Consider the following 15,396-nt stretch of genomic DNA (forward strand, 5'->3'; position numbering starts at 1 on the left):
GGCGTCTGCCAGTTAAATGACCAGACTGTAATGGAACCTCTCTGCTCCCAATGTGGACTGTACGTTCACCTAACTGGTCCCTGGTTTATTATCTCTCTCTCTCTCTCTCTCTCCCTCTCTCTCTCTCTCTCTCTCTCTCTCTCTCTCTCTCTCTCTCTCTCTCTCTCTCTCTCTCTCTCTCTCTCTCTCTCTCTGTCTCTCTCTCTCTCTCTTTCTCTCTCTCTGTGTCTCTGTGTGTCTCTCTCTCTCTCTCTCATCCTGTCTGTCTCTCTCTCTCTCTCTCTCGCTCTCTCTCTCTCTCTCTCATCCTGTCTCTCTCTCTCTCTCTCTCTCTCTCTCTCTCTCTCTCTCTCTCTCTCTCTCTTTCTCTCTCTCTGTCTGTCTGTCTGTCTGCCTGCCTGTCTGTCTGTCTGTCTCTTTCTCTCTGTCTCTGTCTCTCTTTCTCTCTCTCTCTCTTTGTCCCCTCCAGTCGATGCTGATGAGATTAAGCGTCTGGGAAAGAGGTTTAAGAAACTGGACCTAGATAACTCTGGGTCTCTCAGCGTGGAGGAGTTCATGTCCCTGCCTGAACTCCAGCAGAACCCGCTGGTCCAGAGGGTCATCGACATCTTCGACACCGATGGAAATGGAGAGGTGGACTTCAAGGGTAAGGCAGAGCCAGAGGAGCCTTAGACTATTCCATATGGAACAGACTGGGCGCCCGGGCTAGAGTCAGAGTGCTCTCCGCTAAAATGGCTGAATATTATTTTATATATTATATATAATAGGGTGGTCAGAGAGGTTAGCTAGTAACTGGAAAGTCGCCAGTTCGAATCCTGGGTCTGACTGGGAAAATCTGGCGGGAAATGAGCTGCCAACCGTAGGGTTGCTGGTATCAAATCGTAGATGTCGTTGACTGCCATTGTGCCCTTGAGCAAGGCACTTAACCACCCATAACAACTGCTCCACGGCGCCCAGTGTGGCAGTCCCCTGCTCCAACATCTCCAACCTTTATATACAGTGCATTCGGAAAGTATTCAGTCCTCTTGACTTTTTCCACATTTTGTTATGTTACAGCCTTATTCTGAAATGGATTCAATTGTGTTTTTTTCCCCTCATCAATCTACACACAATACCCCATAATGGCAAAGCAAAAACTGGTTTTTATACATTTTTGCAAATGTAAAAAAAAAAATACACTGAAATATAACATTTACATAAGTATTCAGACCCTTTACTCAGTACTTTGTTGAAGCACCTTTGGCAGCGATTACAGCCTCAAGTCTTCTTGGGTATGACGCTACAAGCTTGGATTCAAGTCCGGGCTCTGGCTGGACCACTCAAGGACATTCAGAGACTTGTCCTCGATGGACTCCTGCCTTGGCTGTGTGCTTGTCTTGGCTGTGTGCTTAGGTCGTTGTCCTGTTGGAAGGTGAACCTTCTCCTGAGTCTGAGGGTCCTGAGAGCTCTACGGACAATTCCTTCGACCTCATGGCTTGGTTTTTGCTCTGACATGCACTGTCAACTGTGGGACCTTACATAGATAGGTGTGTGCCTTTCCAAATAATGTCCAATCAATTGAATGTACCACAGGTGGACTCCAATCAAGTTGTAGAAACATCTCAAGGATGATCAATGGAAACAGGATGCACCTGAGCTCAATTTCGAGTCTCATAGCAAAGGGTCTGAATACTTATGTAAACAAGGTATCTCTGTTTTTATTTGTAATACATTTGCAAAAATGTCTAAAGACCTGTTTTTGCTTTGTCATTATGGGGTATTGTGTGGGGAAAATAATTTTATCAATTTTAGAATAAGGTTGTAATGTAACAAAATGTGGAAAAAGGGAAGGGGTCTGAATACTTTCCGAATCCACTGTATGTATATCTGTCTTTCAGAGGGGTTGGGATAAAGCAGAAGTGAAAGTTCAGTTGGACCTTGTGTACAATTGATGATTAAAGTGATCGTAATTATTACATTAAATAATCAGGGATCATACATGCTCATGACAAGTCTTACAATGCATTAAAATGATGGCATCATAATGTATTATACCTGTAGGCTTTAAGTTAAATGAATCATATATAGAGCGATTAATTTATGTTCATACCTCCCTCTATTGTATATATGGTGTTCTGTTGTTCTGTTAATTGAACATAGGCTATGCACGCATAATGATATTTTATATTTATTTGATACATTTATCTAAACCCACAACAATTTATAATGCAATGTTTATGTTTTACTGGTGAAGAAATGGTTGGGTCTAACAATGTCTTTGGATTTAAGCTTTACTTGCTGAAATCAGGGGCGGCAGGTAGCTTAGTGGTTAAGAGCGTTGTGCCAGTGACCGAAAGGTCGCTGGTTCTAATCCTCGAGCCGACTAGGTGAAACATCTGTCGGTGCCCTTGAGCAAGGCACTTAACCCTAATTGCTCCTGTAAGTCGCTCTGGATAAGAGCGTCTGCTAAATGACAAAAAAAAAAAAATATATATATATATAGTATCAAGACATGTGACGCTGGTGTTGGTAAATGGATCTGTTGTCCTCCTCTGAGAACGGCCCGGGGTGGCCTAGAACAGGAGTTTCACACAACATTCATTACATTGCATGATTAACACAAGGTTGGAACTTAGGCCTGGCAGTCTGTCTGCTCTGCCTAACAGTACCTGTCCTGCACAGACAATAGGAACATTTAACACAGGACAGTCACAACTAGATCACCTTAGGCCTAGATTCAATCCGGTCCGCGGATAAATCTGCGTGATTGACGTTTAAAGATAATTTCTGATTGAGCTGACATATGCAGCGTTTGCTGTGAATGTGGTCTAAAAGGGGCGATCAGATTGAATTTAGCCCTAAGTATCAATTGCAGTAGTCTGCTGTTGTGTTTACAAAGTGAGATTTTTGATTAAACTTATGAATGCATAAGTAGTGCATTTACATTTGACCACTGCCATCGTGAATTTAAAAAGTCTTGCACAGGCTACATACAGGCAGTCAAATAAAGTCTAACTCCTAAACCATCTCTCCATCTCTCCCCTATCAGAATTCATTGAGGGAGTCTCACAGTTCAGTGTCAAGGGGGACAAGGAGTCAAAGCTTCGGTGTAAGTAGACAAATCTACTGCAAATCCATCTCCACTTCGATCTGTACTACAAAACCAAAGCTCTGTGGTTGTTTATTTCCACATGTTCCTGCTTCCATCCTCCTCCAGTCACCAAAGTAGAAACAGAATGCCTGATGGCATCAATGATGAGGCTTTCTCCAAAACCTAAAGTCTTTTTTATTTACACACACATTCCTGCATCCTCCCACTCCACCCCTCTCTCCGTCCTCCACCCCTCTCTCCACCCCTCTCTCCCTCCTCCACCCCTCTCTCCACCCCCTCTCTCCCTCCTTCACCCCTCTCTCCCTCCTTCACCCCTCTCTCTCCTCCCCTCCAGTCGCCTTCCGGATCTACGACATGGACAAGGATGGCTACATCTCCAACGGGGAGCTCTTCCAGGTGCTGAAGATGATGGTTGGGAACAACCTCAAGGACACTCAGCTCCAGCAGATCGTGGACAAGACCATCATCAACGCAGACAAGGACGGAGATGGCAGGATATCCTTCGAAGAGTTCTGCTTAGTAAGTCTGAGGTCCTGGTGGCCGGGGGAAGGGTTCTGGTTGGCGGATCCTCGGTATCTGAAAGGAAGAAGCAGGGAAGGAGCTTGAGAACATTTTCCAGAATTGTGCAACCCTATTGGTGGGTAACTATAGTTCTGGAGGGCTGCAGTGGTTACTCCTTAGAGATTGCTGCCCCAATGTATATATAGTCATTGAACACTGGTCACTTCAATCATGTTTACATACTGTTTTACCCACTTCATATGTATATACTGTCAAGGCTCATCCTATATAACTACTGCTGGACACACCTTTTCTATTCATATAGTCTACATTTACCTCATTTAGCAGACGCTCTTATCCAGAGCGACTTACTGTTAGTGAGTGCATACATTATTTTTTTTATTTTTTACATACTGGCCCCCCGTGGGAATCGAACCCACAACCCTGGCGTTGCAAACGCCATGCTCTACATCCCTGCCGGCCATTCCCTCCCCTACCCTGGACGACTTGTGCGCCGCCCCATGGGTCTCCCGGTCGCGGCCGGTTACGACAGAGCCTGGATTTGAACCAGGATCACTGCGATGCAGTGCCTTAGACCACTGCGCCACTCGGGAGACTATAAACGCTATTTATATATATTTATGTTCCAAACATTGATATTGCTCGTTCTAATATTTTTTAAACTTTTGGGGATTATGTGTGTATTGTTATTGTATTGCTAGGTATTACTCCGACTGTTGGAGCTAGAAACATAAGCATTTCGCTGCACCTGTGATAACATCTGCAAATCTGTGTAGGCGACCAATAAACTTGTATTTGATTTGCTGGCTTCTCCTGGCCAGCTCTAACACACTAGGGGCTTATTCAGTGAAGTGTAACATTATAAATGCTGTGTATAGAGCATGATTCTAGCCAGTTTCTAGCTGAGTGTTCTGTTTTCTGTTTCACTCTCCTGAATGAGCCATATATTACTGGTCCTCTGTAGCTCAGCTGGTAGAGCACGGCGCTTGTAACGCCAGGGTAGTGGGTTCCATCCCCGGGACCACCCATACGTAAAAATGTGTGCGCACATGACTGTAAGTCGCTTTGGATAAAAGCGTCTGCTAAATGGCATATTATTATTATTATATTTGGCACGTTTCTCTAAAGCCATATGCTAAAATGCTCTGTTCTCGTGTGAGTATTATTTTTGGTTTGAGCTGGTTGGACCATGGTTATAAAATTGGTTTGAGCTGGTTGTTGTGGATGGTTTGTGTGACTTCAATTGAAGAGACTCATTCATTAAAATAGCTGAGAGTTCAGGACAGTGTTACAGACAAGACAAGGGGTTAACAGGATACAGTAGTAATGCTAGTATGAAGGGGTTAACAGGATACAGTAGTTATGCTAGTATTAAGGGGTTAACAGGATACAGTAGTTATGCTAGTATTAAGGGGTTAACAGGATACAGTAGTTATACTAGTAGTGAGTTGCCTTTCTTAGGTAGAACCATGTTGCATGATTTTGAAGTCCACAAATGTAGCCGATAGCATTAAGAATCAATCTGTTCCAACCTGCTTTTGGAATTAGAATTGGAATTAGAATTGGAATTGGAATTAGAATTATTATTCTAGTTCTAATTCCAATTATATCTGTATGGTTCTGATCCTCCTCTCTTCTCCTAGGTGGTGGGTGGTCTTGACATACACAAAAAGATGGTGGTGGACGTGTGAGCCCGTCCCCTGCTGCTCTCCCGCCCTCGCTTTCTTCTCCGTCTGTCTCTGAAGATCTGCTCCAGACATCTGACAAACGCTCTCTGTGTATTTCAATGGAAGTATTCTCTCTCTCCTTGAAGCCACTTTTTTTTTTTTTTGAGAAACCACGAGCCTCATGAAGCCAACTTTTTAAGTGTTATTGAATTCCGATCCTCTCAATAACCCAAGGAAGGACAGCTATTCTCGTTTGTAAGAGCATCCCAGTTCAATGGAGGAGGGAGGGTGTGAGAAAGGTTGCCTTGTTTAGATTTACTTCATTGTCATTTTCTTTCTTTGTTATTTTTAAAATATTTATTTTCGTTCAGGTCTCTTTTAAAAAAAATACACAAATGGACATGTATATGTATATCTATATGTATATCTATATGTATATCTATAATGGCTCCCTCATGGTGAAATGTGTAGTTAGTTGGGGTGTTACGTAAATAATATACTTGATTTCAGTTACAATTCAAAAAGCAGGGTGTTAAGTGCCAACCAGGACATATCCAGAAGCCAGATCATATTGTTATGATGAACTATCCGTCGTCGCTGTCCGTTATGGAGGACTAGTCGGTGATGCGTCAAAACGCTGTCCGTTATGGATGACTAGTCGGTGATGCGTCAAAACGCTGTCCGTTATGGAGGACTAGTCGGTGATGCGTCAAAACGCTGTCCGTTATGGAGGACTAGTCGGTGATGCGTCAAAACGCTCGCTACATGGTCACTAGATGGTTAGATGCACATTTTATTTTTTCACAAATAAACAGCAATTTTTTTTGGGTTCCATTTCACGCTTGAGCAAGTTGGATTAGTATCAGTTAAGCTTCCGATCACATGAAACACACAATTCATGTTGTTGTAACATGAGTGATAGAATGTTTTATTTATAGATGTTTATATTGTTGGAGATTATTATTCTGTTTCCTGTCGACGTTCTGAAAGTAGAGATAGATGCCAAGAAAGTGATTTGTCGTTTACTTACTTTAATGACCCGTTTTTACGTTGAACAGTCTGCATCGGTCCACATGACAATCCCCCACAATGCAAAGTAAATGGGCGGCAGGTAGCCTGGCAGTTAGAGGTTAGCCAGTTTGAATCCCGGGTCTGATGGGAAAAATCGGGTGGGAAGTGAGCTGGCAACGGGAGGGTTGCTGGTATCAAATCCTAGATGCCATTGCCTGCCATTGTGCCCCTTGAGCAAGGCACTTAACCCCCCCCACACAACAACTGCTCCACAGGCTCGGTGGTATGGCAGCCCCCTGCTCCGACCTGTATGTGTGTCTTTCGGAGGGTTTTGGAATAGTCACATGTCAGTTGCACCTTGTGGACAACTGAATGAATAAAGTGACCTTCTAGAGCGCATCACTCAAGTTGAAGAATCTCTCTTCAAATCATGGAGAGCATCTATGTATTTGTATTGCATTTCATTTTGAACTGAAGTGTGGAGGAATATCCTGACCCTAAGACATCGAGATGAGAAATTGTTGACAAAGATTGTGAATGTCAGTGTGTTATTGAGACAATATGTAAGGGATAATCAGCTTGGGGCTCTATGCGTTCTCTGGAAAGAATGAGCACGACGTGGAAGGTGCGTTCCACCCAGACCCGTCGCCAGACCTCAGTCTTAAGGGGGCATATGAAATGCATGGGAGGGCAGGGGACAAATTATTAGCCTACAGTATGTATATTTAATAATAAATTCCCTCAAGTGGGGGGGGGCACAAGCATTTTTTGGGGCGGGCCCGGCCCCCTATGGCCCGCCCATAGCGACGGGTGTGGTTCCACGTCACGCTAGTGGAGTGAAACGAACCTTCCACGGAGTTGCATTATTTTCCAGAGAACGCAGAGAGTCCTGAGTTGATTATCCCTTTTATACCACGGCTATAATTTAACACATTTTGCCGCTAGAAATGTGTTCATTTGCAAAATAGCTACAAAGTTGCCGTGGTAACCAAACAGACTTGCTAGTTTAGCTAACCAAACCATCAGTGCTAGGTTACTAATATGAAAATCTAATTCAACAATGCCAATGAATTTCAAATTAGACTTTTGTTTTCAAAAGCAGCTCCAAATATAGAACATGTAAGAATGAACTATAGTCATTGAATTCTACCGTGCAAATATACCGCATGTTATATTGAAATAATGCATGCTCTAGAATGCCCTTCAAGCCAATCAGAAACAAGTATCCAACAATGCCATGGTATAAATACCGTTATGGCATCTTATTGAGACTCAGCTGTGGGCAGCATTGTTAGTTTTGTAACCAATATACACTCACTCAGTGGACACCTTCCTAACATTGAGTGGCACTTTTGCCCTCAGAACAGCCTCAATTCGTCGGGGGCATGGACTCTACAAGGTGTTGAAAGTGTTCCGCAGGGATGCTGGCCCATGTTGACTCCAATGCTTCCCACAGTTGTGTCAAGTTGGCTGGATGTCCTTTGGGTGGTGGACCATTCTTGATACACACGGGAAACTGTTGAGCGTGAAAAAACCCAGCAGCGTTGCAGTTCTTGACACCAAACCGGTGTGCCTGGCACCTGCTACCATACCTCGTTCAAAGGCACCAAAATCTTTTTTCTTGCCCATTCACCCTCTGAATGGCACACGTACACAATTGTCTCAAAGCTTAAAAATCCTTCTTTAACCTCCCCTTCATCTACACTGATTGAAGTAGATTTAATAAGTGACTTCGATAAGGGATCATAGCTTTCACCTGGTCAGTCTATGTCATGGATAGAGCAGGTGTTCCTAATGTTTTGTACACTCCGTGTATACTAGATTAGGTCAGTGTTTGTTTAAATAAAGAGAGGCTGCAGCAGCTGTCAAAGCCCTCCTGAATAGTGATGTTACAGTACAGCGTTCCTTCTACTGCGACAACAGAATGACTCAACCTGTTGGCATAATCCATGGGATAGTGAGTCTTCTTCCAACACTTTTTCTATCACAACCGCCTCATCGTTCGTCTCCCTCCGTGTGTGTTCAAAAGCAGGGAGATTGACACGAGCGTTACCAAACTACTGTATTTTAAGAGGAAATGGGCATCCCCTGGAATTTATTTTTTAACAAAATGGTGTCGGGTGGGCTTTGAGTGAGCCAAACAGCTGGTTTGGACACCAGTGATTCTAGTGAGAAACATTGAGTTGGAGAGTCAATGTGCGTCCCAAATGGCCCCCTATTCCCTATGTAGTGCACTACTTTTTGACCAGGGCTCATAGGGATCTGGTCTAAAGTAGTGCACTATGTAGGGAATAGGGTGCCATTTGGGATGCACCCATAGAGCGCTGTACAAACGGTTTGCTTGGGCCTCCCCTACGGTTGCATGATTTTGGTTGTGCATGTAGATGAACTATTTAAATAATCCTCCTGTTAACACATGAATGGTGATGTTAGTAATTATGATATGTAATCATCTACTGGGATACAATATGGATGTTGCCAAACTTTGGTAAAATGTACACATTATGAGCAGTAATCCAAAAACAAACTGAACTACGTGTTCACTTTTTAGTATTTTCCTCCCAGATCAGCAAGATGATGATGCTTATTTTCCAGTAAAAGGTATGTTCTTGTGTTAACTGCTACACATGGTACTCAGCATTCACGGGGAGATTTGATGTGTTGGTTTTGTATATATACGTATTTATTAAATGCAGTTCCAGCTTTCTATTCTGTTGTTTGTATAATTCAGACTGCTCTTTAGTTAACTGCTACGTTTTCTATTTTTCTTTGAAGGGTTCTTTTTAGTATGTGGAAACTGAAAATGGTTAAGTTTGAAAGTTATTTTCCCCCTTTCTCTGCATGCTGCATCTGATGCTGTGGGACTGTTGGAAACGTGATACTGTACGGAAAAAAAACAAATAAATACACTTTGAAACATTGTAAGTATGGGCTTGGTGTGATCACTTTGCTTCCCTGGTGTGTGGTGGGGGTTTCTGTTTCCCTGGTGTGTGGTGGGGGTTTCTGTTTCCCTGGTGTGTAGTGGGGGTTTCTGTTTCCCTGGTGTGTAGTGGGGGTTTCTGTTTCCCTGGTGTGTGGTGGGGGTTTCTGTTTCCCTGGTGTGTAGTGGGGGCTTCTGTTTCCCTGGTGTGTAGTGGGGGTTTCTGGGACAAGATGGCAGACGCTACACAGTCTCATAAAAAGATAACAGTTTCACATTACAGTTTTCGCATATTTATTGACATTAACCCATATTTGCACGTTGACATATGTGTGAGTATTAATCGTTGGCCACCAAAAAATATTTAGATAGGTTTCAGATCAAAAGTATCATAATTAGTTAAGATTTATTTCAGTCAAAGAACTAAAAACTCATAGGACAATTGGGAAAGAGGCCAATCATTAGCAGGGAAAGGCCTGGCTGATGTGTAAGGCAGGTAGGTCACTCCCCAGATTCAATAACAAAGGTCCCAGAAGAGGTCAGGCAAGGGCCCATATTCAAAAGGAGTCTCAGAGAGGAGGAGGGCTGATCTAGGACCAGGCCCACCCGTTCCAAATTACCTTATTCATGATGTTCTAAAAAAAGGCAAAACCAATCCTAGATCAGATCCTACCGAGACTCTCGGTGAATACCTGCCTTCCATCAGACGATGAGAAGGTAAATCCATATGTGACTTTAGAATCTCTCTGCTGCACCAAATTTGAGAGAATTAAGCTTTTTTGTGCCTATGGAAAATTTCGGGGGATCTTTTATTTCAGTTCATGAAACATGGGACCAACACTTTATAATAGAAAATAATATGCCATTTAGCAGACGCTTTTATCCAAAGCGACTTACAGTCATGCGTGCATAAATGTTTTGTTGTTGTGTATGGGTGGTCCCGGGGATCGAACCCACTACCTCGGCGTTACAAGCGCCGTGCTCTACCAGCTGAGCTACAGAGGACTTCACATGTGGTGTTTATATTTTTGTTCAGTATATACTGTATATAATAAATGCCATTTAGCAGATGTTCTTTTCCAAAGCAACATACAGTCATGTGTGCATACATTTTTACGTATGAGTGGCCCCGGGACTCGAACCCACTACCCTGGCGTTGCAAGCACCATGCTCTACCAACTAAACATTGTTAGTGGCATTTCCTATAACACTTCCCATTTAATACATGAGAGTTGGTCAATGGTGAGACCCGATTACAGTGGGGAAAAAAAGTATTTAGTCAGCCACCAATTGTGCAAGTTCTCCCACTTTAAAAGATGAGAGAGGCCTGTAATTTTCATCATAGGTACACGTCAACTATGACAGACAAATTGAGATTTTTTTTCTCCAGAAAATCACATTGTAGGATTTTTAATGAATTTATTTGCAAATTATAGTGGAAAATAAGTATTTGGTCACCTACAAACAAGCAAGATTTCTGTTTCTCACAGACCTGTAACTTCTTCTTTAAGAGGCTCCTCTGTCCTCCACTCGTTACCTGTATTAATGGCACCTGTTTGAACTTGTTATCAGTATAAAAGACACCTGTCCACAACCTCAAACAGTCACACTCCAAACTCCACTATGGCCAAGACCAAAGAGCTGTCAAAGGACACCAGAAACAAAATTGTAGACCTGCACCAGGCTGGGAAGACTGAATCTGCAATAGGTAAGCAGCTTGGTTTGAATAAATCAACTGTGGGAGCAATTATTAGGAAATGGAAGACATACAAGACCACTGATAATCTCCCTCGATCTGGGGCTCCACGCAAGATCTCACCCCGTGGGAGTCAAAATGACCACAAGAACGGTGAGCAAAAATCCCAGAACCACACGGGGGGACCTAGTGAATGACCTGCAGAGAGCTGGGACCAAAGTAACAAAGCCTACCATCAGTAACATCTACGCCGCCAGGGACTCAAATCCTGCAGTGCCAGACGTGTCCCCTTGCTTAAGCCAGTACATGTCCAGGCCCGTCTGAAGTTTGCTAGAGTGCATTTGGATGATCCAGAAGAGGATTGGGAGAATGTCATATGGTCAGATGAAACCAAAATAGAACTTTTTGGTAAAAACTCAACTCGTCGTGTTTGGAGGACAAAGAATGCTGAGTTACATCCAAAGAACACCATATCTACCTCAAATACCTTGTACCTCTGCACATTGATCTGGTACTGGTACTTCCTGTATATAGCTCCACATTGATCTGGTACTGGTACTCCCTGTATATAGCTCCACATTGATCTGGTACTGGTACTCCCTGTATATAGCTCCACATTCATCTGGTACTGGTACTTCCTGTATATAGGTCCACATTGATCTGGTACTGGTACTCCCTGTATATAGGTCCACATTGATCTGGTACTGGTACTCCCTGTATATAGCTCCACATTGATCTGGTACTGGTACTCCTGTATATAGCTCCACATTCATCTGGTACTGGTACTCCCTGTATATAGCTCCACATTGATCTGGTACTGGTACTCCCTGTATATAGCTCCACATTGATCTGGTACTGGTACTCCCTGTATATAGCTCCACATTGATCTGGTACTGGTACTCCCTGTATATAGGTCCACATTGATCTGGTACTGGTACTCCCTGTATATAGCTCCACATTGATCTGGTACTGGTACTCCCTGTATATAGCTCCACATTGATCTGGTACTGGTACTCCTGTGTATAGCTCCACATTGATCTGGTACTGGTACTCCCTGTATATAGCTCCACATTGATCTGGTACTGGTACTCCTGTATATAGCTCCACATTGATCTGGTACTGGTACTCCCTGTATATAGCTCCACATTGATCTGGTACTGGTACTCCCCTGTATATAGCTCCACATTCATCTGGTACTGGTAATCCCTGTATATAGCTCCACATGGATCTGGTACTGGTACTCCCTGTATATAGCTCCACATGGATCTGGTACTGGTACTCCTGTATATAGCTCCACATTGATCTGGTACTGGTACTCCCTGTATATAGCTCCACATTGATCTGGTACTGGTACTCCCTGTATATAGCTCCACATGGATCTGGTACTGGTACTCCCTGTATATAGCTCCACATTGATCTGGTACTGGTACTCCTGTATATAGCTCCACATGGATCTGGTACTGGTACTCCCTGTGTATAGCTCCACATTGATCTGGTACTCCTGTATATAGCTCCACATTGATCTGGTACTGGTACTCCCTGTATATAGCTCCACATTGATCTGGTACTGGTACTCCCTGTATATAGCTCCACATTGATCTGGTACTGGTACTCCCTGTATATAGCTCCACATTCATCTGGTACTGGTACTCCCTGTATATAGCTCCACATGGATCTGGTACTGGTACTCCCTGTATATAGCTCCACATGGATCTGGTACTGGTACTCCCTGTATATAGCTCCACATTGATCTGGTACTGGTACTCCCTGTATATAGCTCCACATTGATCTGGTACTGGTACTCCCTGTATATAGCTCCACATGGATCTGGTACTGGTACTCCCTGTATATAGCTCCACATTGATCTGGTACTGGTACTCCCTGTATATAGCTCCACATGGATCTGGTACTGGTACTCCCTGTGTATAGCTCCACATTGATCTGGTACTCCCTGTATATAGCTCCACATTGATCTGGTACTGGTACTCCCTGTATATAGCTCCACATGGATCTGGTACTGGTACTCCCTGTATATAGCTCCACATTGATCTGGTACTCCCTGTATATAGCTCCACATGGATCTGGTACTGGTACTTCCTGTATATAGCTCCACATGGATCTGGTACTGGTACTTCCTGTATATAGCTCCACATGGATCTGGTACTGGTACTTCCTGTATATAGCTCCACATTGATCTGGTACTGGTACTTCCTGTATATAGCTCCACATTGATCTGGTACTGGTACTTCCTGTATATAGCTCCACATTGATCTGGTACTGGTACTTCCTGTATATAGCTCCACATTGATCTGGTACTGGTACTCCCTGTATATAGCTCCACATTGATCTGGTACTGGTACTCCCTGTATATAGCTCCACATTGATCTGGTACTGGTACTCCTGTATATAGCTCCACATTGATCTGGTACTGGTACTCCCTGTATATAGCTCCACATTGATCTGGTACTGGTACTCCCTGTATATAGCTCCACATTGATCTGGTACTGGTACTCCCTGTGTATGGCTCCATTCTTGTGTATCTAATTTTTATTCCTCTTGTGTTAGTTACTATTTTATTTTGTATTATTATTTAAAAACTCTGCATTGTCGGGAAAGGTTCGTAAAGCAAGCATTTCACTGTAAAGTCTACACACCAGTGTTGTATTTGGCGCAAGAGACAACACAGCTACTAGTCAGACTCTCTCAATCTCACAGGCGTGCGTCTCAAGTGGCCCTGTTACCATGGTAACCTCCCGCCATTAAAGGGGCAGCTGAACGTCTCATGTTTGTCTCGTCTGTGACATGTTGGTTAAAAACACTCGGGTCAAAAACATTTTAATGAAATTGAGCAATATACCACATTACTTCTTACTAGTAATACATGTATTGTTTTAGAAACATTACAAAGCATGCTCAACAGTTATTTGTGGTTTATGGTGTAATTTTGGTAAAGAAATACTATTTGGGCTGGTAGGCTAATAGATTTCTAAATCTACCCGCTACAGTGGCTGGTGGACCAAAAAGTTAGTTTCGGTCCCTGCTGTGCAAGGTTTTAAAGGTAGACATTAGCACTGGTTTTACTGCCAACAAAACAGATTAGCCTAATAGAAAAAGAAAACAGAAAGACAATTAGCACTTTAGTGAAAAATGTAATCCTGAGTGAGTGCACTGAAGGTGTCAGCAATGCTTCAGTTCGGCTGGGGCCTAGAAGTCTGCTAAATGACTCAAATGTTAAATCTATTTGTCCTTTGAACTCCTCCAGGGACACCCGCTCTAGGTTGGCTCGGAGGGAATTCCAAGGGTGAGTGATGAAAGGATTTTTTTTCCATGCTCGGTAAAAATTTTCGGGATCTCTTAGCATAAAATAAGATTGACATCTGAGCTTGTGTATGTTTTTCATTTTGAGCTAGAAGTGCGTTTTGTTTTCACCGTGTGCGCCATCTAGCCGATTCCGTTACCCAAGAAGCGTGATACTTGGCTCCAATGGCAATTATAAATGTGGCCACTGTGTACATTGTAACAACACGATACTAGAGTTTGGTCGTGTATCATGGCTCACCTTCCTCCCTCCCTGTTCTTCGGAGCCATAAAACACGGCCAAATTTCACCAAGAGGAGGTGACATCATACTTAAACTAAAACAAAGAGCCATTCTGACAGTACTCCCTTAGACACCGGGGTTAAACTTTATTTTTCACTGTTTCTATAATGTTGTTGCCTTGATGTTTTGGGTCTCTGTGTCTCCGGATTCCCAGACACCCAAATATCACCTACACTGTATGTATATTTTGACACGGCCTGTTGATTAACCAGACACACTATTTCTCTTATTATTAGTATTATTTTGTGCTATAATTTGCCATTTACCTTGAAAGATATTATCATTATTATTCACGGACGTATTCAACCAGTCACTAGAGCAATGCACTCGCTGTTCCTGCCTGTTTCAAATCCTCCATCATCGTTCCAGACCCGAAAAAACAGGTGTCCTGCCTGAATGACTACAGCCCTGCAGCGCTCACCTCGGTCGTCATGAAAACCTTTCAGCGCCTGGTACTGTCCCATCTCAAAACCATCCCTGACGCCTCCCTCGACCCACTGCAGTTCGCCTACAAATCAAATCAAATTATATTGGTCGCATACACATATTTAGCAGATGTTATTGCGGTGGTAGTGAAATGCTTGTGTTCCTAGCTCCAACAGTGCAGTAGTATCTAACAATTCACAACAATACACACAGATCTAAAAGTAAAAGAATGGAATTAAGAAATATATCAATATTAGGACGAGCAATGTCAGAGTCTGGATGTGTAGACATAGACAGTATGGACAGTATGTGGATAGAATATGTAGTATATCTGTAGAATACATAGGATAGAATAGTATATATACAGCAATAGTTATATAGGATGGACTTGACTAGAATACAGTATATACATATGAAATGAGTAAAAGAGTATGTAAACATTATTAAAATGCCAGTGTTCCAT

At 42.9% G+C, this 15,396-nt stretch overlaps 1 protein-coding gene across 1 annotated transcript; it reads left to right on the forward strand.

Moving 5' to 3' along the window:
* Window positions 1-400: 400 nt before the first annotated feature.
* LOC123489657 (calcineurin subunit B type 1-like) lies at window positions 401-5,313 on the forward strand (the record flags this gene model as incomplete). The annotated part of the gene is made up of 4 exons (XM_045220082.1): window positions 401-646; window positions 3,029-3,088; window positions 3,426-3,610; window positions 5,257-5,313. Coding segments are annotated over 4 exons (539 nt in total), but the record flags the coding sequence as incomplete, so codon positions are not given.
* Between the last annotated feature and the right edge of the window lie 10,083 nt (window positions 5,314-15,396).

The sequence above is a fragment of the Coregonus clupeaformis genome, unplaced genomic scaffold (assembly GCF_020615455.1).
Source record: "Coregonus clupeaformis isolate EN_2021a unplaced genomic scaffold, ASM2061545v1 scaf3119, whole genome shotgun sequence".
In the NCBI taxonomy this organism is placed as follows: Eukaryota; Metazoa; Chordata; class Actinopteri; order Salmoniformes; family Salmonidae; genus Coregonus; species Coregonus clupeaformis.